The sequence below is a fragment of the Ascaphus truei genome, chromosome 23 (assembly GCF_040206685.1).
Source record: "Ascaphus truei isolate aAscTru1 chromosome 23, aAscTru1.hap1, whole genome shotgun sequence".
NCBI lineage: Eukaryota > Metazoa > Chordata > Amphibia > Anura > Ascaphidae > Ascaphus > Ascaphus truei.
Window position 1 is genome coordinate 7,827,338 of NC_134505.1, and position 25,573 is coordinate 7,852,910.

Consider the following 25,573-nt stretch of genomic DNA (forward strand, 5'->3'; position numbering starts at 1 on the left):
GACAGTTAGAGATAATATATATTATGGGCGTATGTAACAGTTACAGACATCGCATGGACAGTTAGAGATAATATATATTATAGGCGTATGTAACAGTTACAGACATCGCATGGACAGTTAGGGATAATATATATTATGGGCGTATATAACAGTTACAGATAATATATATTATAGGCGTATGTAACAGTTACAGATAATATATATTATGGGCGTATATAACAGTTACAGATAATATATATTATAGGCGTATGTAACAGTTACAGATAATATATATTATAGGCGTATGTAACAGTTACAGATAATATATATTATAGGCGTATGTAACAGTTATAGATAATATATATTATAGGCGTATGTAACAGTTACAGATAATATATATTATAGGCGTATGTAACAGTTACAGATAATATATATTATAGGCGTATGTAACAGTTACAGATAATATATATTATGGGCGTATGTAACAGTTACAGATAATATATATTATAGGCGTATGTAACAGTTACAGATAATATATATTATAGGCGCGTGTAACAGTTACAGATAATATATATTATGGGCGTATGTAACAGTTACAGATAATATATATTATTGGCGTATGTAACAGTTACAGATAATATATATTATAGGCGTATGTAACGGTTATAGATAATATATATTATAGGCGTATGTAACAGTTACAGATAATATATATTATTGGCGTATGTAACAGTTACAGATAATATATATTATAGGCGTATGTAACAGTTACAGATAATATATGTTATAGGCGTATGTAACAGTTACAGATAATATATATTATAGGCGTATGTAACAGTTACAGATAATATATGTTATAGGCGTATGTAACAGTTACAGATAATATATATTATAGGCGTATGTAACAGTTACAGATAATATATATTATAGGCGTATGTAACAGTTACAGATAATATATATTATAGGCGTATGTAACAGTTACAGATAATATATATTATGGGCGTATGTAACAGTTACAGATAATATATATTATAGGCGTATGTAACAGTTACAGATAATATATATTATAGGCGTATGTAACAGTTACAGACCAGATTTACATGTGAGACAGCCTTAGTTATGAAAGAACTTAGCCTGGTGGCGGCTGTGAGAGTCTCCGTTAGACTGTTCCAGTTGTGAAATGCTACTAGATTTATTGAGGAAGTCTTGAACCTCATCGCCTGTGCCTGGCTACTGCATCTTCTCATAGAGAGAGAGCCAGGTAGGTGCCACCCTCATTTAATAACCCCCCCAAATAGCCAATAGCCCCCAAAAATATATATGCAATTCATGGGCACTTTGCAAAGGTACATCTCCTTATAATAAGAGATCGACATAAGGAAAGAAAAAGGAACAACCCAACTCTTTTTTTTTTTAGTTTTTGTGTATTTTTTGCCACGCTTTTGAACCCCAGGTCCTTTTTAAAGGATAGTCTCTATATAGAAGTGCAGAGCCCGCAAACCCATTCACAGGCAGCTATTTGGACCTTTTGGATCCCACCCGTGCGAGGCTGATTAATGATGATGATGATGATAGACGGCCGCTTTTAGGAAGGGTTTTTCCGCGGCCGATTAATTTATCACATGTGGGCAGGTGGGTGTTGTACCTGGGAAGGCTATGTCTCTGGTGACATCATAAGGCACACAGCCTGGTGGCAGATAAGGAGAGACGGAGAAAGACAGAGAGGAAGTCGGTTGGCGCGTGAGGAGGAAGTGAGAACGCGGGAGAGGCAGAAAGAATTGGGGATATCATAAGATATTAAAGGAAAGTGGTGGGGGGAAGAGATGAGGGGGGGGAGAGAGAAGGGGAGAGGAAGAAAGGAAGGGAGGGAGAGATGGGGAAGGGTGGGGAGGGAGGAGGAAAGAGGGAGGGGAGGGAGGAGAGAGGGAGGGGAGGGAGGAGGAGAGAGGGAGAAAGAGAAGGGGGAAGGGGAGGGAGGAGGAGAGGTTGGAGGAGAGTGGGAGAAAGGGAAGGGGGAAAGGGAGATGGGGGGAGGGAGGAGGAGAGAGGGAGAAAGAGAAGAGAAGGGGGAGGGGAGGGAGGAGGAAAGAGTAAGGGGAGGGTGAACCCGGGTGGAGGAGAGAGGGAGGGGGAGAGGAGAGGAAGGAGGGTGTGGAATGGAGAGAGGAAAGGGCGAGAGGAAGGAGGAGAGAGGGAGAAAGAAGAAGGGGAGGAGGAGAGAGTGGGATAGAGGGAGAGGAGAGAGAAGGAGGGTGTGGAAGGGAGAGAGGAGGGGGAGGAGAGAGGGAGAGGAAAGAGAAGAAGTGAGACTTTAGCTAGTTATTCATAAATAAATGCATAATTACCTTTTTCTATTCTATACATAAGGTGGGGAAATCCTTTGGGTATAAACCCCTATTGTGTTACTGCCGTGAAACTTGCCTGAAGAAGGAAAGGCTTATTCCACAACAGGCTGTGCTTTCTCTCCTCTCCTATCTGATCACTGCTGCACGAATCCTGTTTTTAATATTCTAAGTAAATATGATTTCAGAGTAGATATCAGAGGTCTCCCCGCAGAAGGAACGGGACCGACGTTATTTTCCGTTTAAATGAACATACTGGGTTCAGTTTTGGGCATCACATAAAAAAGACATTGTGGAACTAGAGAGAGTGCAGAGAAGAGCCACCAAATTAATAAAGGGGATGGACATTCTAACTTATGAGGAGAGGCTAGCTAAATTAGATGTATTTACATTAGAAAAGAGGCGCCCAAGAGGGGATATGATAACTATATACAAATATATTCGGGGACAATACAAGGAGCTTTCAAAAGAACTCTTCATCCCACGGGCAGTACTAAGGACTCGGGGCCATCCCTTAAGGTTGGAGGAAAGGAGATTTCACCAGCAACAAAGGAAAGGGATTTTAACAGTAAGGGCAGTTACTGTGCGGGATTAATTCCCCATGGAGACTGTGAGGGCAGATACAGGAGATATGTGTAAGGAAAGGGATCTTTACAGTAAGGGCAGTTACAGCGAGGTATTCATTCCCCATGGAGACTGTGAGGTCAGATACAGGAGATATGTGTAAGGAAAGGGATCTTTACAGTAAGGGCAGTTACAGTGCGGGATTCATTCCCCATGGAGACTGTGAGGGCAGATACAGGAGATGTGTGTAAGGAAAGGGATCTTTACAGTAAGGGCAGTTACAGCGAGGGATTCATTCCCCATGGAGACTGTGAGGGCAGATACAGGAGATATGTGTAAGGAAAGGGATCTTTACAGTAAGGGCAGTTACAGTGCGGGATTCATTCCCCATGGAGACTGTGAGGGCAGATACAGGAGATGTGTGTAAGGAAAGGGTTCTTTACAGTAAGGGCAGTTACAGTGCAGGATTCATTCCCCATGGAGACTGTGAGGGCAGATACAGGAGATATGTGTAAGGAAAGGGATCTTTACAGTAAGGGCAGTTACAGCGAGGGATTCATTCCCCATGGAGACTGTGAGGGCAGATACAGGAGATATGTGTAAGGAAAGGGATCTTTACAGTAAGGGCAGTTACAGTGCGGGATTCATTCCCCATGGAGACTGTGAGGGCAGATACAGGAGATATGTGTAAGGAAAGGGATCTTTACAGTAAGGGCAGTTACAGTGCGGGACACATTCCCCATGGAGACTGAGGGCAGATACCGGAGATGTGTGTAAGGAAAGGGATCTTTACAGTAAGGGCAGTTACAGCGCGGGATTCATTCCACATGGAGACTGTGAGGGCAGATACAGGAGATGTGTATAAGGAAAGGTTGGACCCCTTGTAAGAAAGGAAAGGTATACAGGGATATACCTAATAAGTAACATGGGAAGGACGGTGACCCAGGGAGAAAGCTGACAGCCATTACTGGGGTCAGGATGTAAATGATGGTGCAGTTGTCCATCTGCGCATTAGCGATCAGGAACTTGCAGCCTGAGGGGATGGAGAGAGGGGTCAGCGGCTCGCTGGGTAGCTGTAGGGAACCCTCGGGTGCTGCTCGCTGGGTGTGCTGTAGGGATCCCTCGGGGTGCTGCTCGCTGGGTGTGCTGTAGGGATCCCTCGGGGTGCTGCTCGCTGGGTATGCTGTAGGGATCCCTCGGGGTGCGGCTCGCTGGGTAACTGCAGGGAACACTCGGGGTGCTGCTCGCTGGGTATGCTGTAGGGATCCCTCGGGGGGCTGCTCGCTGGGTATGCTGCAGGGATCCCTCGGGGTGCTGCTCGCTGGGTGTGCTGTAGGGAACCCTCGGGGTGCTGCTCTCTGGGTGTGCTGTAGGGATCCCTCGGGGTGCTGCTCGCTGGGTATGCTGTAGGGATCCCTCGGGGTGCGGCTCGCTGGGTATGCTGCAGGGATCCCTCGGGGTGCTGCTCGCTGGGTGTGCTGTAGGGATCCCTCGGGGTGCTGCTCGCTGGGTGTGCTGTAGGGATCCCTCGGGTGCTGCTCGCTGGGTATGCTGTAGGGATCCCTCGGGGTGTAGCACGCTGGTTAACTGCACGGAACCCTTGGGGTGCTGCTCGCTGGGTATGCTGTAGGGAACCCTCGGGGTGCTGCTCGCTGGGTAGCTGTAGGGATCCCTCGGGGTGCTGCTCGCTGGGTATGCTGCAGGGATACCTCGGGGTGCTGCTCGCTGGGTGTGCTGTAGGGAACCCTCGGGTTGCTGATCGCTGGGTATGCTGTAGGGATCCCTCGGGGTGCGGCTCGCTGGGTAACTGCAGGGAACCCTCGGGGTGCTGCTCGCTGGGTGTGCTGTAGGGAACCCTTGGGGTGCTGCTCGCTGGGTGTGCTGTAGGGATCCCTCAGGGTGCTGCTCGCTGGGTATGCTGCAGGGATCCCTCGGGGTGCTGCTCGCTGGGTATGCTGTAGGGATCCCTCGGTGTGCTGCTCGCTGGGTGTGCTGTAGGGATCCCTCGGGTTCTGCTCGCTGGGTATGCTGCATGGATCCCTCGGGGTGCTGCTCGCTGGGTGTGCTGTAGGGATCCCTCGGGGTGCTGCTCGCTGGGTATGCTGTAGGGAACCCTCAGGGGGCTGCTCACTGGGTAGCTGTAGGGATCCCTCGGGGTGCTGCTCACTGGGTATGCTGTAGGGATCCCTCAGGGTGCTGCTCGCTGGGTATGCTGTAGGGAACCCTTGGGGTGCTGCTTGCTGGGTATGCTGTAGGGATCCCTCGGGGTGCTGCTCGCTGGGTAGCTGTAGGGATCCCTCGGGGTGCTGCTCGCTGGGAATGCTGTAGGGATCCCTCGGGGTGCTGCTCGCTGGGTAGCTGTAGGGATCCCTCTGGGTGCTACTCGCTGGGTAGCTGTAGGGAACCCTCGGGGTGCTGCTCACTGGGTAACTGTAGGGAGTTATAGGGAGGGGTTATATGGGGTAATAGGAGGAGTTACAGGGAGAGGTTATATGGGGTAATAGGAGGAGTTATACTGAGGGGTTATATGGAGAGAGATGAGCTATGAGGAGGGGTTATAGGGAGAGAGATGAGGTACAGTATGAGGAGGGGATATAGGGAGAGAGGTGAGTTACAGTATGAGGAGGGGATATAGGAGAGAGATGAGTTACAGTATGAGGAGGGGATATAGGGAGAGAGATGAGTTACAGTATGAGGAGGGGATATAGGGAGAGAGATGAGTTACAGTATGAGGAGGGGTTATAGGGAGAGAGATGAGTTACAGTATGAGGAGGGGATATAGGGAGAGAGATGAGTTACAGTATGAGGAGGGGTTATAGGGAGAGAGGTGAGTTACAGTATGAGGAGGGGTTATAGGGAGAGAGATGAGTTACAGTATGAGGAGGGGATATAGGGGAGAGATGAGTTACAGTATGAGGAGGGGATATAGGGGGAGAGATGAGTTACAGTATGAGGAGGGGATATAGGAGAGAGATGAGTTACAGTATGAGGAGGGGTTATAGGGAGAGAGATGAGTTACAGTATGAGGAGGGGATATAGGGAGAGAGATGAGTTACAGTATGAGGAGGGGATATAGGGAGAGAGATGAGTTACAGTATGAGGAGGGGATATAGGGAGAGAGATGAGTTACAGTATGAGGAGGAGATATAGGAGAGAGATGAGGTACAGTATGAGGAGGGGATATAGGGAGAGAGATGAGTTACAGTATGAGGAGGGGATATAGGGGAGAGATGAGTTACAGTATGAGGAGGGGTTATAGGGAGAGAGATGAGGTATGAGGAGGGGATATAGGGAGAGAGATGAGTTACAGTCTGAGGAGGGGATATAGGGAGAGAGATGAGTTACAGTATGAGATGGGGATATAGGGAGAGAGATGAGTTACAGTATGAGGAGGGGATATAAGGAGAGAGATGAGTTACAGTATGAGGAGGGGATATAGGGAGATAGATGAGTTACAGTATGAGGAGGGGATATAGGGAGAGAGATGAGTTACAGTATGAGGAGGGGATATAGGGAGAGAGATGAGTTACAGTATGAGGAAGGGATATAGGGAGAGATGAGTTACAGTATGAGGAGGGGTTATAGGGAGAGAGATGAGTTACAGTATGAGATGGGGATATAGGGAGAGAGATGAGTTACAGTATGAGGAGGGGATATAGGGGAGAGATGAGTTACAGTATGAGATGGGGATATAGGGAGAGAGATGAGTTACAGTATGAGGAGGGGTTATAGGGAGAGAGATGAGTTACAGTATGAGGAGGGGTTATAGGGAGAGAGATGAGTTACAGTATGAGGAGGGGATATAGGGAGAGAGATGAGTTACAGTATGAGATGGGGATATAGGGAGAGAGATGAGTTACAGTATGAGGAGGGGATATAGGGAGAGATGAGTTACAGTATGAGGAGGGGTTATAGGGAGAGAGATGAGTTACAGTATGAGGAGGGGATATAGGGAGAGAGATGAGTTACAGTATGAGGAGGGGATATAGGGAGAGAGATGAGTTACAGTATGAGGAGGGGATATAGGAGAGAGATGAGTTACAGTATGAGATGGGGATATAGGGAGAGAGATGAGTTACAGTATGAGGAGGGGTTATAGGGAGAGAGATGAGTTACAGTATGAGGAGGGGATATAGGGGAGAGATGAGTTACAGTATGAGGAGGGGTTATAGGGAGAGAGATGAGTTACAGTATGAGGTTGGGATATAGGGAGAGAGATGAGTTACAGTATGAGGAGGGGATATAGGGGAGAGATGAGTTACAGTATGAGGAGGGGATATAAGGAGAGAGATGAGTTACAGTATGAGGAGGGGATATAGGGAGAGAGATGAGTTACAGTATGAGGAGGGGATATAGGGAGAGAGATGAGTTACAGTATGAGGAGGGGATATAGGGAGAGAGATGAGTTACAGTATGAGGTTGGGATATAGGGAGAGAGATGAGTTACAGTATGAGGAGGGGATATAGGGAGAGAGATGAGTTACAGTATGAGGAGGGGATATAGGGGAGAGATGAGTTACAGTATGAGGAGGGGATATAGGGGAGAGATGAGTTACAGTATGAGGAGGGGATATAGAAGAGAGATGAGGTACAGTATGAGGAGGGGATATAGGGAGAGAGATGAGTTACAGTATGAGGAGGGGATATAGGGGGAGAGATGAGTTACAGTATGAGGAGGGGATATAGGAGAGAGATGAGTTACAGTATGAGGGGAGGATATAGGGAGAGAGATGAGTTACAGTATGAGGAGGGGATATAGGGTGAGAGATGAGTTACAGTATGAGGAAGGGATATAGGGAGAGAGATGAGTTACAGTATGAGGAGGGGATATAGGGAGAGAGATGAGTTACAGTATGAGGAGGGGATATAGGGGAGAGATGAGTTACAGTATGAGGAGGGGATATAGGGAGATAGATGAGTTACAGTATGAGGAGGGGATATAGGGAGAGATGAGTTACAGTATGAGGGGAGGATATAGGGGGAGAGATGAGTTACAGTATGAGGAGGGGATATAGGAGAGAGATGAGTTACAGTATGAGGAGGGGATATAGGGAGAGAGATGAGTTACAGTATGAGGAGGGGATATAGGGAGAGAGATGAGTTACAGTATGAGGAGGGGATATAGGGAGAGAGATGAGTTACAATATGAGGTTGGGATATAGGGGAAGAGATGAGTTACAGTATGAGGAGGGGATATAGGGAGAGAGATGAGTTACAGTATGAGGAGGGGATATAGGGAGAGAGATGAGTTACAGTATGAGGAGGGGATATAGGGAGAGAGATGAGTTACAGTATGAGGTTGGGATATAGGGGAAGAGATGAGTTACAGTATGAGGAGGGGATATAGGGAGAGAGATGAGTTACAGTATGAGGTTGGGATATAGGGAGAGAGATGAGGTACAGTATGAGGAGGGGATATAGGGAGAGAGATGAGTTACAGTATGAGGAGGGGATATAGGGAGAGAGATGAGTTACAGTATGAGGAGGGGATATAGGGAGAGAGATGAGTTACAGTATGAGGAGTGGATATAGGGAGAGAGATGAGTTACAGTATGAGGAGGGGTTATAGGGAGAGAGATGAGTTACAGTATGAGGAGGGGATATAGGGGAAGAGATGAGTTACAGTATGAGGAGGGGATATAGGAGAGAGATGAGTTACAGTATGAGGAGGGGATATAGGGAGAGAGATGAGTTACAGAATGAGGTTGGGATATAGGGGAAGAGATGAGTTACAGTATGAGGAGGGGATATAGGAGAGAGATGAGTTACAGTATGAGGAGGGGATATAGGGAGAGAGATGAGTTACAGTATGAGGTTGGGATATAGGGGAAGAGATGAGTTACAGTATGAGGAGGGGATATAGGAGAGAGATGAGTTACAGTATGAGGTTGGGATATAGGGGAAGAGATGAGTTACAGTATGAGGAGGGGATATAGGAGAGAGATGAGTTACAGTATGAGGAGGGGATATAGGGGAGAGATGAGTTACAGTATGAGGAGGGGATATAGGGAGAGAGATGAGTTACAGTATGAGGTTGGGATATAGGGGAAGAGATGAGTTACAGTATGAGGAGGGGATATAGGGAGAGAGATGAGTTACAGTATGAGGAGGGGATATAGGGAGAGAGATGAGGTACAGTATGAGGAGGGGATATAGGGAGAGAGATGAGTTACAGTATGAGGAGGGGATATAGGGAGAGAGATGAGTTACAGTATGAGGTTGGGATAAAGGGAGAGAGATGAGTTACAATATGAGGAGGGGATATAGGGGAGAGATGAGTTACAGTATGAGGAGGGGTTATAGGAGAGAGATGAGGTACAGTATGAGGAGGGGATATAGGGAGAGAGATGAGGTACAGTATGAGGAGGGGATATAGGGAGAGAGATGAGTTACAGTATGAGATGGGGATATAGGGAGAGAGATGAGTTACAGTATGAGGAGTGGATATAGGGGAGAGATGAGGTACAGTATGAGGAGGGGATATAGGGGGAGAGATGAGTTACAGTATGAGGAGGGGATATAGGGGGAGAGATGAGTTACAGTATGAGGAGGGGATATACTGGAGAGATGAGTTACAGTATGAGGAGGGGATATAGGGGAGAGATGAGTTACAGTATGAGGAGGGGTTATAGGGAGAGAGATGAGTTACAGTATGAGGAGGGGATATAGGGGAGAGATGAGTTACAGTATGAGGAGGGGATATAGGGAGAGAGATGAGTTACAGTATGAGGAGAGGATATAGGGGAGAGATGAGTTACAGTATGAGGAGGGGATATAGGGAGAGAGATGAGTTACAGTATGAGGAGGGGATATAGGGGGAGAGATGAGTTACAGTATGAGGAGGGGATATAGGAGAGAGATGAGTTACAGTATGAGGGGAGGATATAGGGAGAGAGATGAGTTACAGTATGAGGAGGGGATATAGGGGGAGAGATGAGTTACAGTATGAGGAGGGGATATAGGAGAGAGATGAGTTACAGTATGAGGAGGGGATATAGGGAGAGAGATGAGTTACAGTATGAGGTTGGGATATAGGGGAAGAGATGAGTTACAGTATGAGGAGGGGATATAGGAGAGAGATGAGTTACAGTATGAGGTTGGGATATAGGGGAAGAGATGAGTTACAGTATGAGGAGGGGATATAGGAGAGAGATGAGTTACAGTATGAGGAGGGGATATAGGGGAGAGATGAGTTACAGTATGAGGAGGGGATATAGGGAGAGAGATGAGTTACAGTATGAGGTTGGGATATAGGGGAAGAGATGAGTTACAGTATGAGGAGGGGATATAGGGAGAGAGATGAGTTACAGTATGAGGAGGGGATATAGGGAGAGAGATGAGGTACAGTATGAGGAGGGGATATAGGGAGAGAGATGAGTTACAGTATGAGGAGGGGATATAGGGAGAGAGATGAGTTACAGTATGAGGTTGGGATAAAGGGAGAGAGATGAGTTACAATATGAGGAGGGGATATAGGGGAGAGATGAGTTACAGTATGAGGAGGGGTTATAGGAGAGAGATGAGGTACAGTATGAGGAGGGGATATAGGGAGAGAGATGAGGTACAGTATGAGGAGGGGATATAGGGAGAGAGATGAGTTACAGTATGAGATGGGGATATAGGGAGAGAGATGAGTTACAGTATGAGGAGTGGATATAGGGGAGAGATGAGGTACAGTATGAGGAGGGGATATAGGGGGAGAGATGAGTTACAGTATGAGGAGGGGATATAGGGGGAGAGATGAGTTACAGTATGAGGAGGGGATATACTGGAGAGATGAGTTACAGTATGAGGAGGGGATATAGGGGAGAGATGAGTTACAGTATGAGGAGGGGTTATAGGGAGAGAGATGAGTTACAGTATGAGGAGGGGATATAGGGGAGAGATGAGTTACAGTATGAGGAGGGGATATAGGGAGAGAGATGAGTTACAGTATGAGGAGAGGATATAGGGGAGAGATGAGTTACAGTATGAGGAGGGGATATAGGGAGAGAGATGAGTTACAGTATGAGGAGGGGATATAGGGGGAGAGATGAGTTACAGTATGAGGAGGGGATATAGGAGAGAGATGAGTTACAGTATGAGGGGAGGATATAGGGAGAGAGATGAGTTACAGTATGAGGAGGGGATATAGGGGGAGAGATGAGTTACAGTATGAGGTGGCGATATAGGAGAGAGATGAGTTACAGTATGAGGGGAGGATATAGGGGGAGAGATGAGTTACAGTATGAGGAGGGGATATAGGAGAGAGATGAGTTACAGTATGAGGAGGGGATATAGGGAGAGAGATGAGTTACAGTATGAGGAGGGGATATAGGGAGAGAGATGAGTTACAGTATGAGGAGGGGATATAGGGGGAGAGATGAGGTACAGTATGAGGAGGGGTTATAGGGAGAGAGATGAGTTACAGTATGAGGAGGGGATATAGGGAGAGAGATGAGTTACAGTATGAGGAGTGGATATAGGGGAGAGATGAGGTACAGTATGAGGAGGGGATATAGGGGGAGAGATGAGTTACAGTATGAGGAGGGGATATAGGGGGAGAGATGAGTTACAGTATGAGGAGGGGATATACTGGAGAGATGAGTTACAGTATGAGGAGGGGATATAGGGGAGAGATGAGTTACAGTATGAGGAGGGGTTATAGGGAGAGAGATGAGTTACAGTATGAGGAGGGGATATAGGGGAGAGATGAGTTACAGTATGAGGAGGGGATATAGGGAGAGAGATGAGTTACAGTATGAGGAGAGGATATAGGGGAGAGATGAGTTACAGTATGAGGAGGGGATATAGGGAGAGAGATGAGTTACAGTATGAGGAGGGGATATAGGGGGAGAGATGAGTTACAGTATGAGGAGGGGATATAGGAGAGAGATGAGTTACAGTATGAGGGGAGGATATAGGGAGAGAGATGAGTTACAGTATGAGGAGGGGATATAGGGGGAGAGATGAGTTACAGTATGAGGAGGGGATATAGGAGAGAGATGAGTTACAGTATGAGGAGGGGATATAGGGAGAGAGATGAGTTACAGTATGAGGTTGGGATATAGGGGAAGAGATGAGTTACAGTATGAGGAGGGGATATAGGAGAGAGATGAGTTACAGTATGAGGTTGGGATATAGGGGAAGAGATGAGTTACAGTATGAGGAGGGGATATAGGAGAGAGATGAGTTACAGTATGAGGAGGGGATATAGGGGAGAGATGAGTTACAGTATGAGGAGGGGATATAGGGAGAGAGATGAGTTACAGTATGAGGTTGGGATATAGGGGAAGAGATGAGTTACAGTATGAGGAGGGGATATAGGGAGAGAGATGAGTTACAGTATGAGGAGGGGATATAGGGAGAGAGATGAGGTACAGTATGAGGAGGGGATATAGGGAGAGAGATGAGTTACAGTATGAGGAGGGGATATAGGGAGAGAGATGAGTTACAGTATGAGGTTGGGATAAAGGGAGAGAGATGAGTTACAATATGAGGAGGGGATATAGGGGAGAGATGAGTTACAGTATGAGGAGGGGTTATAGGAGAGAGATGAGGTACAGTATGAGGAGGGGATATAGGGAGAGAGATGAGGTACAGTATGAGGAGGGGATATAGGGAGAGAGATGAGTTACAGTATGAGATGGGGATATAGGGAGAGAGATGAGTTACAGTATGAGGAGTGGATATAGGGGAGAGATGAGGTACAGTATGAGGAGGGGATATAGGGGGAGAGATGAGTTACAGTATGAGGAGGGGATATAGGGGGAGAGATGAGTTACAGTATGAGGAGGGGATATACTGGAGAGATGAGTTACAGTATGAGGAGGGGATATAGGGGAGAGATGAGTTACAGTATGAGGAGGGGTTATAGGGAGAGAGATGAGTTACAGTATGAGGAGGGGATATAGGGGAGAGATGAGTTACAGTATGAGGAGGGGATATAGGGAGAGAGATGAGTTACAGTATGAGGAGAGGATATAGGGGAGAGATGAGTTACAGTATGAGGAGGGGATATAGGGAGAGAGATGAGTTACAGTATGAGGAGGGGATATAGGGGGAGAGATGAGTTACAGTATGAGGAGGGGATATAGGAGAGAGATGAGTTACAGTATGAGGGGAGGATATAGGGAGAGAGATGAGTTACAGTATGAGGAGGGGATATAGGGGGAGAGATGAGTTACAGTATGAGGTGGCGATATAGGAGAGAGATGAGTTACAGTATGAGGGGAGGATATAGGGGGAGAGATGAGTTACAGTATGAGGAGGGGATATAGGAGAGAGATGAGTTACAGTATGAGGAGGGGATATAGGGAGAGAGATGAGTTACAGTATGAGGAGGGGATATAGGGAGAGAGATGAGTTACAGTATGAGGAGGGGATATAGGGGGAGAGATGAGGTACAGTATGAGGAGGGGTTATAGGGAGAGAGATGAGTTACAGTATGAGGAGGGGATATAGGGAGAGAGATGAGTTACAGTATGAGGAGGGGATATAGGGGGAGAGATGAGGTACAGTATGAGGAGGGGATATAGGGAGAGAGATGAGTTACAGTATGAGGAGGGGATATAGAAGAGAGATTAGTTACAGTATGAGGAGGGGATATAGGGAGAGAGATGAGTTACAGTATGAGGAGGGGATATAGGGGAGAGATGAGTTACAGTATGAGGAGGGGATATAGGGGGAGAGATGAGTTACAGTATGAGGAGGGGATATAGGGGAGAGATGAGTTACAGTATGAGGAGGGGATATAGGAGAGAGATGAGTTACAGTATGAGGAGGGGATATAGGGGGAGAGATGAGTTACAGTATGAGGAGGGGTTATAGGGAGAGAGATGAGTTACAGTATGAGGAGGGGATATAGGGGAGAGATGAGTTACAGTATGAGGAAGGGATATAGGGAGAGAGATGAGTTACAGTATGAGGTTGGGATATAGGGAGAGAGATGAGTTACAGTATGAGGAGGGGATATAGGGTGAGAGATGAGTTACAGTATGAGGAAGGGATATAGGGAGAGAGATGAGTTACAGTATGAGGAGGGGATATAGGGAGAGAGATGAGTTACAGTATGAGGAGGGGATATAGGGGAGAGATGAGTTACAGTATGAGGAGGGGATATAGGGAGATAGATGAGTTACAGTATGAGGAGGGGATATAGGGAGAGATGAGTTACAGTATGAGGGGAGGATATAGGGGGAGAGATGAGTTACAGTATGAGGAGGGGATATAGGAGAGAGATGAGTTACAGTATGAGGAGGGGATATAGGGAGAGAGATGAGTTACAGTATGAGGAGGGGATATAGGGAGAGAGATGAGTTACAGTATGAGGAGGGGATATAGGGAGAGAGATGAGTTACAGCATGAGGTTAGGATATAGGGGAAGAGATGAGTTACAGTATGAGGAGGGGATATAGGGAGAGAGATGAGTTACAGTATGAGGAGGGGATATAGGGAGAGAGATGAGTTACAGTATGAGGAGGGGATATAGGGAGAGAGATGAGTTACAGTATGAGGTTGGGATATAGGGGAAGAGATGAGTTACAGTATGAGGAGGGGATATAGGGAGAGAGATGAGTTACAGTATGAGGTTGGGATATAGGGAGAGAGATGAGGTACAGTATGAGGAGGGGATATAGGGAGAGAGATGAGTTACAATATGAGGAGGGGATATAGGAGAGAGATGAGTTACAGTATGAGGTTGGGATATAGGGGAAGAGATGAGTTACAGTATGAGGAGGGGATATAGGGAGAGAGATGAGTTACAGTATGAGGTTGGGATATAGGGAGAGAGATGAGGTACAGTATGAGGAGGGGATATAGGGAGAGAGATGAGTTACAGTATGAGGAGGGGATATAGGGAGAGAGATGAGTTACAGTATGAGGAGGGGATATAGGGAGAGAGATGAGTTACAGTATGAGGAGTGGATATAGGGAGAGAGATGAGTTACAGTATGAGGAGGGGTTATAGGGAGAGAGATGAGTTACAGTATGAGGAGGGGATATAGGGGAAGAGATGAGTTACAGTATGAGGAGGGGATATAGGAGAGAGATGAGTTACAGTATGAGGAGGGGATATAGGGAGAGATATGAGTTACAGAATGAGGTTGGGATATAGGGGAAGAGATGAGTTACAGTATGAGGAGGGGATATAGGAGAGAGATGAGTTACAGTATGAGGAGGGGATATAGGAGAGAGATGAGTTACAGTATGAGGAGGGGATATAGGGAGAGAGATGGGTTACAGTATGAGGTTGGGATATAGGGGAAGAGATGAGTTACAGTATGAGGAGGGGATATAGGAGAGAGATGAGTTACAGTATGAGGTTGGGATATAGGGGAAGAGATGAGTTACAGTATGAGGAGGGGATATAGGAGAGAGATGAGTTACAGTATGAGGAGGGGATATAGGGGAGAGATGAGTTACAGTATGAGGAGGGGATATAGGGAGAGAGATGAGTTACAGTATGAGGTTGGGATATAGGGGAAGAGATGAGTTACAGTATGAGGAGGGGATATAGGGAGAGAGATGAGTTACAGTATGAGGAGGGGATATAGGGAGAGAGATGAGGTACAGTATGAGGAGGGGATATAGGGAGAGAGATGAGTTACAGTATGAGGAGGGGATATAGGGAGAGAGATGAGTTACAGTATGAGGTTGGGATATAGGGAGAGAGATGAGTTACAATATGAGGAGGGGATATAGGGGAGAGATGAGTTACAGTATGAGGAGGAGTTATAGGAGAGAGATGAGGTACAGTATGAGGAGGGGATATAGGGAGAGAGATGAGGTACAGTATGAGGAGGGGATATAGGGAGAGAGATGAGTTACAGTATGAGATGGGGATATAGGGAGAGAGATGAGTTACAGTATGAGGAGTGGATATAGGGGAGAGATGAGGTACAGTATGAGGAGGGGATATAGGGGGAGAGATGAGTTACAGTATGAGGAGGGGATATAGGGGGAGAGATGATTTACAGTATGAGGAGGGGATATACTGGAGAGATGAGTTACAGTATGAGGAGGGGATATAGGGGAGAGATAAGTTACAGTATGAGGAGGGGTTATAGGGAGAGAGATGAGTTACAGTATGAGGAGGGGATATAGGGGAGAGATGAGTTACAGTATGAGGAGGGGATATAGGGAGAGAGATGAGTTACAGTATGAGGAGAGGATATAGGGGAGAGATGAGTTACAGTATGAGGAGGGGATATAGGGAGAGAGATGAGTTACAGTATGAGGTTGGGATATAGGGGGAGAGATGAGTTACAGTATGAGGAGGGGATATAGGAGAGTGATGAGTTACAGTATGAGGAGGGGATATAGGGGAGAGATGAGTTACAGTATGAGGAGGGGATATAGGGAGAGAGATGAGTTACAGTATGAGGAGGGGATATAGGGAGAGAGATGAGTTACAGTATGAGGTTGGGATATAGGGAGAGAGATGAGTTACAGTATGAGGAGGGGATATAGGGGAGAGATGAGGTACAGTATGAGGAGGGGATATAGGGAGAGAGATGAGTTACAGTATGAGGAGGGGATATAGGGAGAGAGATGAGGTACAGTATGAGGAGGGGATATAGGGAGAGAGATGAGTTACAGTATGAGGAGGGGATATAGGGAGAGAGATGAGGTACAGTATGAGGAGGGGATATAGGGAGAGAGATGAGTTACAGTATGAGGAGGGGATATAGGGAGAGAGATGAGTTACAGTATGAGGAGGGGATATAGGGAGAGAGATGAGTTACAGTATGAGGAGGGGATATAGGGAGAGAGATGAGTTACAGTATGAGGTTGGGATATAGGGAGAGAGATGAGTTACAGTATGAGGAGGGGATATAGGGGAGAGATGAGTTACAGTATGAGGAGGGGATATAGGGAGAGAGATGAGTTACAGTATGAGGAGGGGATATAGGGAGAGAGATGAGGTACAGTATGAGGAGGGGATATAGGGAGAGAGATGAGTTACAGTATGAGGAGGGGATATAGGGAGAGAGATGAGTTACAGTATGAGGAGGGGATATAGGGAGAGAGATGAGTTACAGTATGAGGAGGGGATATAGGGAGAGAGATGAGGTACAGTATGAGGAGGGGATATAGGGAGAGAGATGAGTTACAGTATGAGGAGGGGATATAGGGAGAGAGATGAGTTACAGTATGAGGAGGGGATATAGGGAGAGAGATGAGGTACAGTATGAGGAGGGGATATAGGGAGAGAGATGAGGTACAGTATGAGGATGGGATATAGGGGAGAGATGAGTTACAGTATGAGGAGGGGATATAGGGAGAGAGATGAGTTACAGTATGAGGAGGGGATATAGGGAGAGAGATGAGTTACAGTATGAGGTTGGGATATAGGGGGAGAGATGAGTTACAGTATGAGGAGGGGATATAGGAGAGTGATGAGTTACAGTATGAGGAGGGGATATAGGGGAGAGATGAGTTACAGTATGAGGAGGGGATATAGGGAGAGAGATGAGTTACAGTATGAGGAGGGGATATAGGGAGAGAGATGAGTTACAGTATGAGGAGGGGATATAGGGAGAGATGAGTTACAGTATGAGGAGGGGATATAGGAGAGAGATGAGTTAAAGTATGAGATGGGGATATAGGGAGAGAGATGAGTTACAGTATGAGGTTGGGATATAGGGAGAGAGATGAGTTACAGTATGAGGAGGGGATATAGGGGAGAGATGAGGTACAGTATGAGGAGGGGATATAGGGAGAGAGATGAGTTACAGTATGAGGAGGGGATATAGGGAGAGAGATGAGGTACAGTATGAGGAGGGGATATAGGGAGAGAGATGAGTTACAGTATGAGGAGGGGATATAGGGAGAGAGATGAGGTACAGTATGAGGAGGGGATATAGGGAGAGAGATGAGTTACAGTATGAGGAGGGGATATAGGGAGAGAGATGAGTTACAGTATGAGGAGGGGATATAGGGAGAGAGATGAGTTACAGTATGAGGAGGGGATATAGGGGAGAGATGAGTTACAGTATGAGGAGGGGATATAGGGAGAGAGATGAGTTACAGTATGAGGAGGGGATATAGGGAGAGAGATGAGGTACAGTATGAGGAGGGGATATAGGGAGAGAGATGAGTTACAGTATGAGGAGGGGATATAGGGAGAGAGATGAGTTACAGTATGAGGAGATGAGTTACAGTATGAGGAGGGGATATAGGGAGAGAGATGAGTTACAGTATGAGGAGGGGATATAGGGAGAGAGATGAGTTACAGTATGAGGAGGGGATATAGGGAGAGAGATGAGTTACAGTATGAGGAGGGGATATAGGGAGAGAGATGAGTTACAGTATGAGGATGGGATATAGGGAGAGAGATGAGGTACAGTATGAGGAGGGGATATAGGGGAGAGATGAGTTACAGTATGAGGAGGGGATATAGGGAGAGAGATGAGGTACAGTATATGGAGGGGATATAGGAGAGAGATGAGGTACAGTATGAGGAGGTGATATAGGAGTAGTGGCATATACATCACATTATAACACTATCCACGTATCACTTCTCTTCCTCAAATCTGCGTCTCCAGATTCCCTTCCGAGTTAAAGGCGCGGTCATTTTCTGCCGGCAACCCGGTGCCGGGCATCACTTCTCCACACCCCGCACCGCCTCTGACCCCTTCTCTCTCTCTTTCTCCGTCCCCTCAGGCCGCAAGTTCCTGATCGCCAACGCGCAGATGGACAACTGCGCCATCATTTACTGCAACGACGGCTTCTGCGACATGTTCGGCTTCTCGCGGATGGAGGTGATGCAGCGGCCGTGCAGCTGCGAGTTCCTCACCGGGCCCCAGACCACGCACAGCAGCACCGCGCAGCTCACGCAGGCGCTGCTGGGGTCCGACGAACGCAAGCTGGAGATCCTGTTCTACCGGAAGGAGGGTGAGCGGGACTATTATATATTTATACTTGTCTTAGGCAGGTCTGCAGCCCTGCCTTTCACCATTATCACCCAGCATGCAGTGCTTCCGCCGCAGCAAGGGATTCTGGGAAATGACAGGCAGCCCTGCCTTTCACCCATTATCACCCAGCATGCAGTGCTTCCGCCGCAGCAAGGGATTCTGGGAAATGACAGGCAGCCCTGCCTTTCACCCATTATCACCCAGCATGCAGTGCTTCCGCCGCAGCAAGGGATTCTGGGAAATGACATGCAGCCCCGCCTTTCACCATTATCACCCAGCATGCAGTGCTTCCGCCGCAGCAAGGGATTCTGGGAAATGACATGCAGCCCTGCCTTTCACCCATTATCACCCAGCATGCAGTGCTTTCGCCGCAGCAAGGGATTCTGGGAAATGTGTGCATGTCTTTATTTATATAACCTAATCCCAATTAACATGTGTAAAAAACCCCAGAAAATGAAGAACGTGCCCTCCTAGTGACTAAACAATAACCGTTTATTAGAATAAGGACAACCTATGTCCGCCGGCAGTATTACAAATAGTACCGTTTGGAGTGGTAGAGAGAGCGTGGGGGGACGGTCCGGTGTGCGGCACATTTAGAGGTCGCGGGAAGCCATGCAAAGGTCGTGCAGCCTCGGGTTGTGGTTCCCGGGAGATGTGCTCCCAGAATGCAGTGCGGGACCTGACACACGTTACACTAGCTTCAAATGTGCCGTTCGCATCGCTCACGGTGTGAAAAGGGAAGCCGCTGGTAACTGTGGGGTGTGTGTGTGTCTGTGTGTGTGTGTCTGTGTGTGTGTGTGTGTGTGTGTGTGTGTGTGTGTGTGTGTGTGTGTGTGTGTGTGTGTGTGTGTGTGTGTGTGTGTGTGTGTCTGTCTGTGTGTGTGTGTGTGTCTGTGTGTGTGTGTGTCTGTGTGTGTGTTGTGAGAAGAGTGAGCACAGAGAGAGCGCTTGTGAGGAGAGAGCGTGCACTGACAGAACGTGTGAGAAGAGAGCGCACGCTGACAGAACGTGTGCGGAGAGAGCGCGTACTGAGAGCATGTGTGAGGAGAGAGCGCGTACTGAGAGCATGTGTGAGGAGAGAGCGTGCACAAAGAGAACATGTGAGGAGACAGCACGCACAGAGAGAGCGTGTGTGAGGAGAGAGCACGCACAGAGAGCGTGTGTGAGTAGAGAGCACGCACAGAGAGCGTGTGTGAGGAGAGAGCGTGTGTGAGGAGAGAGCGTGTGTGAGGAGAGAGCGTGCACAGAGAGAGCGTGTGTGAGGAGAGAGTGCACAGAGAGAGCGTGTGTGAGGAGAGAGCGTGCACAGAGAGAGCATGTGTGAGGAGAGAGTGCACAGAGAGCGTGTGTGAGGAGAGAGCGTGTGTGAGGAGAGAGTGCACAGAGAGAGCGTGTGTGAGGAGAGAGCGCGCACAGAGAGAGCGTGCTCAGAGAGAGCGTGTGTGAGGAGAGAGCGCGCACAGAGAGAGCGTGTGTGAGGAGAGAGCACGCACAGAGAGAGTGTGTGTGAGGAGAGAGCGTGTGTGAGGAGAGAGCGTGTGTGAGGAGAGAGCGCGCACAGAGAGAGCGTGTGTGAGGAGAGAGTGCGCACAGAGAGAGCGTGTGTGAGGAGAGAGCGCGCACAGAGAGAGCGCGCACAGAGAGAGCGTGTGTGAGGAGAGAGCGTGTGTGAGGAGAGAGCGTGTGTGAGGAGAGAGCGTGTGTGAGGAGAGAGCGCGCACAGAGATAGCGTGTGTGAGGAGAGAGTGCGCACAGAGAGAGCGTGTGTGAGGAGAGAGCGTGTGTGAGGAGAGAGTGCTCCCGAGGGTAGTGTCATTTTTCCCTCAGAGCTCCGACTTTTATCTAAATGTGCAATGAGGAGAGATAAGAGTTAATGTTCTTACCGTCTGCGGTGACAGTGACAGAGGGGGACTCGGGCAGGGGGTTACTGGGCAGTGACGGTGACAGAGGGGGACTCGGGCAGGGGGTTACTGGGCACTGACGGTGACAGAGGGGGACTCGGGCAGGGGGTTACTGGGCAGTGACAGTGACAGAGGGGGACTCGGGCAGGGGGTTACTGGGCAGTGACGGTGACAGGGGGGGACTCGGGCAGGGGGTTACTGGGCAGTGACAGTGACAGAGGGGGACTCGGGCAGGGGGTTACTGGGCAGTGACGGTGACAGAGGGGGACTCGGACAGGGGGTTACTGGGCAGTGACAGTGACAGAGGGGGACTCGGGCAGGGAGTTACTGGGCAGTGACAGTGACAGAGGGGGACTCGGGCAGGGGGTTACTGGGCAGTGACAGTGACAGAGGGGGACTCGGGCAGGGGGTTACTGGGCAGTGACGGTGACAGAGGGGGACTCGGGCAGGGGGTTACTGGGCAGTGACGGTGACAGAGGGGGACTCGGGCAGGGGGTTACTGGGCAGTGACGGTGACAGAGGGGGACTCGGGCAGGGGGTTACTGAGCAGTGACGGTGACAGAGGGGGACTCGGACAGGGGGTTACTGGGCAGTGACAGTGACAGAGGGGGACTCGGGCAGGGGGTTACTGGGCAGTGACGTGACAGAGGGGGACTCGGGCAGGGGGTTACTGGGCAGTGACAGTGACAGAGAGGGACTCGGGCAGGGGGTTACTGGGCAGTGACGTGACAGAGGGGGACTCGGGCAGGGGGTTACTGGGCAGTGACAGTGACAGAGGGGGACTCGGGCAGGGGGTTACTGGGCAGTGACGGTGACAGAGGGGGACTCGGACAGGGGGTTACTGGGCAGTGACGGTGACAGAGGGGGACTCGGACAGGGGGTTACTGGGCAGTGACAGTGACAGAGGGGGACTCGGGCAGGGGGTTACTGGGCAGTGACGTGACAGAGGGGGACTCGGGCAGGGGGTTACTGGGCAGTGACAGTGACAGAGAGGGACTCGGGCAGGGGGTTACTGGGCAGTGACAGTGACAGAGAGGGACTCGGGCAGGGAGTTACTGGGCAGTGACAGTGACAGAGGGGGACTCGGACAGGGGGTTACTGGGCAGTGACAGTGACAGAGAGGGACTCGGGCAGGGGGTTACTGGGCAGTGACAGTGACAGAGAGGGACTCGGGCAGGGGGTTACTGGGCAGTGACAGTGACAGAGAGGGACTCGGGCAGGGGGTTACTGGGCAGTGACAGTGACAGAGAGGGACTCGGGCAGGGGGTTACTGGGCAGTGACAGTGACAGAGAGGGACTCGGACAGGGGGTTACTGGGCAGAGATGGACCAAAGCCGGGGGGGCCGATTCTCACGCAAAAATTGTTGGACTACACAAAAAGAACTGGGTCAGGGGTACCGTAACCCATAGGGTGCCCCAAGATGGAGCCACTGCGTCATGGGGACCTGGCACTCAAGGGGTCCTATGATGTCATGGCAACGTCATGGCGGTAGGGCGCTTGTTTCCTAGGGGACAACGCGCCGCGCTAGGGCTGGGGGGACATTGAAGATGAGGCCTGGTCCACGTCGGTTTCCGGGTAGAGGGAATGCCGCGATCACGTGACCTCTGTGTACCGGAGGGGCAACGGCCCTCGTCAGGTTAAAGAAGCATTCTCTGAATACCCTCATCTGAATTGGGGTGGGGGGGGGGTCCGGGGGAAGCTCATCGGTGTGTCCCCCAAAGTTCTGGGGTCCCCCCCCTGGGTTCAAAAGCAGCAAGCCTGTTTCAGGTAGAGGTCCAGCTGGCAATCCTGGGGAGCAAAATGGCCGCCGGGCTCAGGACTCAGCCGGGCGGCAAATAGTTGTGACATCATGGGGAGATTCCATCGCGGCTTTCTATTGGTGGCCAGGTTTGTTGTCCAGCCGCCATGTTTGTAGTCCGGCGGCCATGTTTGTAGACCGGCGGCCATGTTTGTAGACCGGCGGCCATGTTTGTAGTCCGGCGGCCATGTTTGTAGTCCGGCGGCCATGTTTGTAGTCCGGCTGCCATGTTTGTAGTCCGCCGGCCATGTTTGTAGTCCGCCGGCCATGTTTGTAGTCCGGCGGCCATGTTTGTAGTCCGTCGGCCATGTTTGTAGTCCGGCGGCCATGTTTGTAGTCCGGCGGCCATGTTTGTAGTCCGGCAGCCATGTTTGTCATTTTTCGTGGGTCAGAACCAACACAGAATAAAGGTAACACCCTAGGCGGACCTTCTTTAATCACTTTAGCGTATTCCCTCACTTTGGTGTGTTTTTTTCCGATGGGTGTCATTGTACCTGTCGTGGGACAAAGTTCCATGAAGGGCTAACCCCTCCGTCATACAAGGTAACGAGAGCCACGCGTCGTGACGCTCGGAAATACACACGGTTACACTGGTCTGTTGCTCAGCAGATAAGGTGGTATAAGAGGGCGTGGAACAGACATTGTGCTGAAGCTTCATCCTGTGTGCCACAGGCAAATATGTTTTAGTGAGTGTGTAATGGTGACTAGTCCACAGAATCTGTTATCTTATCTACACCAGATAATGCCATGTTACATAAAGATTGGGTTAACGTGCAGCAGAGAGGCAGATGGGAAGTGTAGGGTGACACAGGGAGAAGGGAGCTATGGGACATGGCGTCTGTCCCTCCCCCCGCAGGGTGACACAGTGACACAGGGAGAAGGGAGCTATGGGACATGGGGTCTGTCCCTCCCCCCGCAGGGTGACACAGTGACACAGGGAGAAGGGAGCTATGGGACATGGGGTCTGTCCCTCCCCCGCAGGGTGACACAGTGACACAGGCAGAAGGGAGCTATGGGACATGGAGTCTGTCCCTCCCCCCGCAGGGTGACACAGTGACACAGGGAGAAGGGAGCTATGGGACATGGGGTCTGTCCCCTCCCCCCCGCAGGGTGACACAGTGACACAGGGAGAAGGGAGCTATGGGACATGGGGTCTGTCCCTCCCCCCCGCAGGGTGACACAGTGACACAGGGAGAAGGGAGCTATGGGACATGGCGTCTGTCCCTCCCCCCCGCAGGGTGACACAGTGACACAGGCAGAAGGGAGCTATGGGACATGGGGTCTGTCCCTCCCCCCGCAGGGTGACACAGTGACACAGGGAGAAGGGAGCTATGGGACATGGGGTCTGTCCCTCCCCCGCAGGGTGACACAGTGACACAGGCAGAAGGGAGCTATGGGACATGGAGTCTGTCCCTCCCCCCGCAGGGTGACACAGTGACACAGGGAGAAGGGAGCTATGGGACATGGGGTCTGTCCCTCCCCCCGCAGGGTGACACAGTGACACAGGGAGAAGGGAGCTATGGGACATAGGGTCTGTCCCTCCCCCCGCAGGGTGACACAGTGACACAGGCAGAAGGGAGCTATGGGACATGGAGTCTGTCCCTCCCCCCGCAGGGTGACACAGGGAGAAGGGAGCTATGGGACATGGAGTCTGTTCCTCCCCCCCGCAGGGTGACACAGTGACACAGGGAGAAGGGAGCTATGGGACATGGGGTCTGTCCCTCCCCCCGCAGGGTGACACAGTGACACAGGTAGAAGGGAGCTATGGGACATGGATTCTGTCCCTCCGCCCGCAGGGTGACACAGTGACACAGGGAGAAGGGAGCTATGGGACATGGGGTCTGTCCCTCCCCCCTGCAGGGTGACACAGGGAGAAGGGAGCTGTGGGACATGGAGCTTGTCCCTCCCCCCGCAGGGTGACACAGTGACACAGGCAGAAGGGAGCCATGGGACATGGAGTCTGTCCTACCCCCCGCAGGGTGACACAGGCAGAAGGGAGCTATGGGTCTGGGGTCTGTCCCTCCCCCCACAGGGTGACACAGGGAGAAGGGAGCTATGGGACATGGAGTCTGTCCCTCCCACCGCAGGGTGACACAGTGACACAGACAGAAGGGAGCTATGGGACAGGGAGTCTGTCCCTCCCCCCCCGCAGGGTGACACAGTGACACAGGGAGAAGGGAGCTATGGGACATGGAGTCTGTCCCCCCCCCCCCCCCGCAGGGTGACACAGTGACACAGACAGAAGGGAGCTATGGGACAGGGAGTCTGTCCCTCCCCCCGCAGGGTGACACAGTGACACAGGGAGAAGGGAGCTATGGGATATGGAGTCTGTCCCTCCCCCCGCAGGGTGACACAGTGACACAGGGAGAAGGGAGCTATGGGACATGGAGTCTGTCCCTCCCCCCGCAGGGTGACACAGTGACCCAGACAGAAGGGAGCTATGGGACATGGAGTCTGTCCCTCCCCCCACAGGGTGACACAGTGACACAGGCAGAAGGGAGCTATGGGACACAGGGTCTGTCCCTCCCCCCGCAGGGTGACACAGTGACACAGACAGAAGGGAACTATGGGACATGGGGTCTGTCCCTCCCAACGCAGGGTGACACAGTGACACAGACAGAAGGGAACTATGGGACACAGGGTCTGTCCCTCCCCCGCAGGGTGACACAGTGACACAGACAGAAGGGAGCTATGGGACATGGGGTCTGTCCCTCCCCCTCTGTCCCTCCCCCCGCAGGGTGACATAGTGACACAGGCAGAAGGGAGCTATGGACATGGAGTCTGTCCCTCACCCCGCAGGGTGACACAGTGACACAGACAGAAGGGAGCTATGGGACATGGAGTCTGTCCCTCCCCCACAGGGTGACACAGTGACACAGGCAGAAGGGAGCTATGGGACATGGAGTCTGTCCCTCACCCCGCAGGGTGACACAGTGACACAGACAGAAGGGAGCTATGGGACATGGGGTCTGTCCCTCCCCCCGCAGGGTGACACAGTGACACAGACAGAAGGAGCTATGGGACACAGGGTCTGTCCCTCCCCCCGCAGGGTGACACAGTGACACAGACAGAAGGGAGCTATGGGACAT

General features: G+C 50.1%; 1 protein-coding gene across 1 annotated transcript in view; it reads left to right on the top strand.

The window, feature by feature from the left end:
• The window catches only part of KCNH6 (potassium voltage-gated channel subfamily H member 6), a 168,413-nt gene that overhangs the window by 20,247 nt on the left and 122,593 nt on the right, over positions 1-25,573 (top strand). Inside the window, exon 2 of the mRNA XM_075580399.1 lies at positions 18,534-18,764. Coding sequence (XP_075436514.1) covers positions 18,534-18,764 — 231 coding nt within the window. The remainder of the gene's footprint in view (positions 1-18,533; positions 18,765-25,573) is intronic.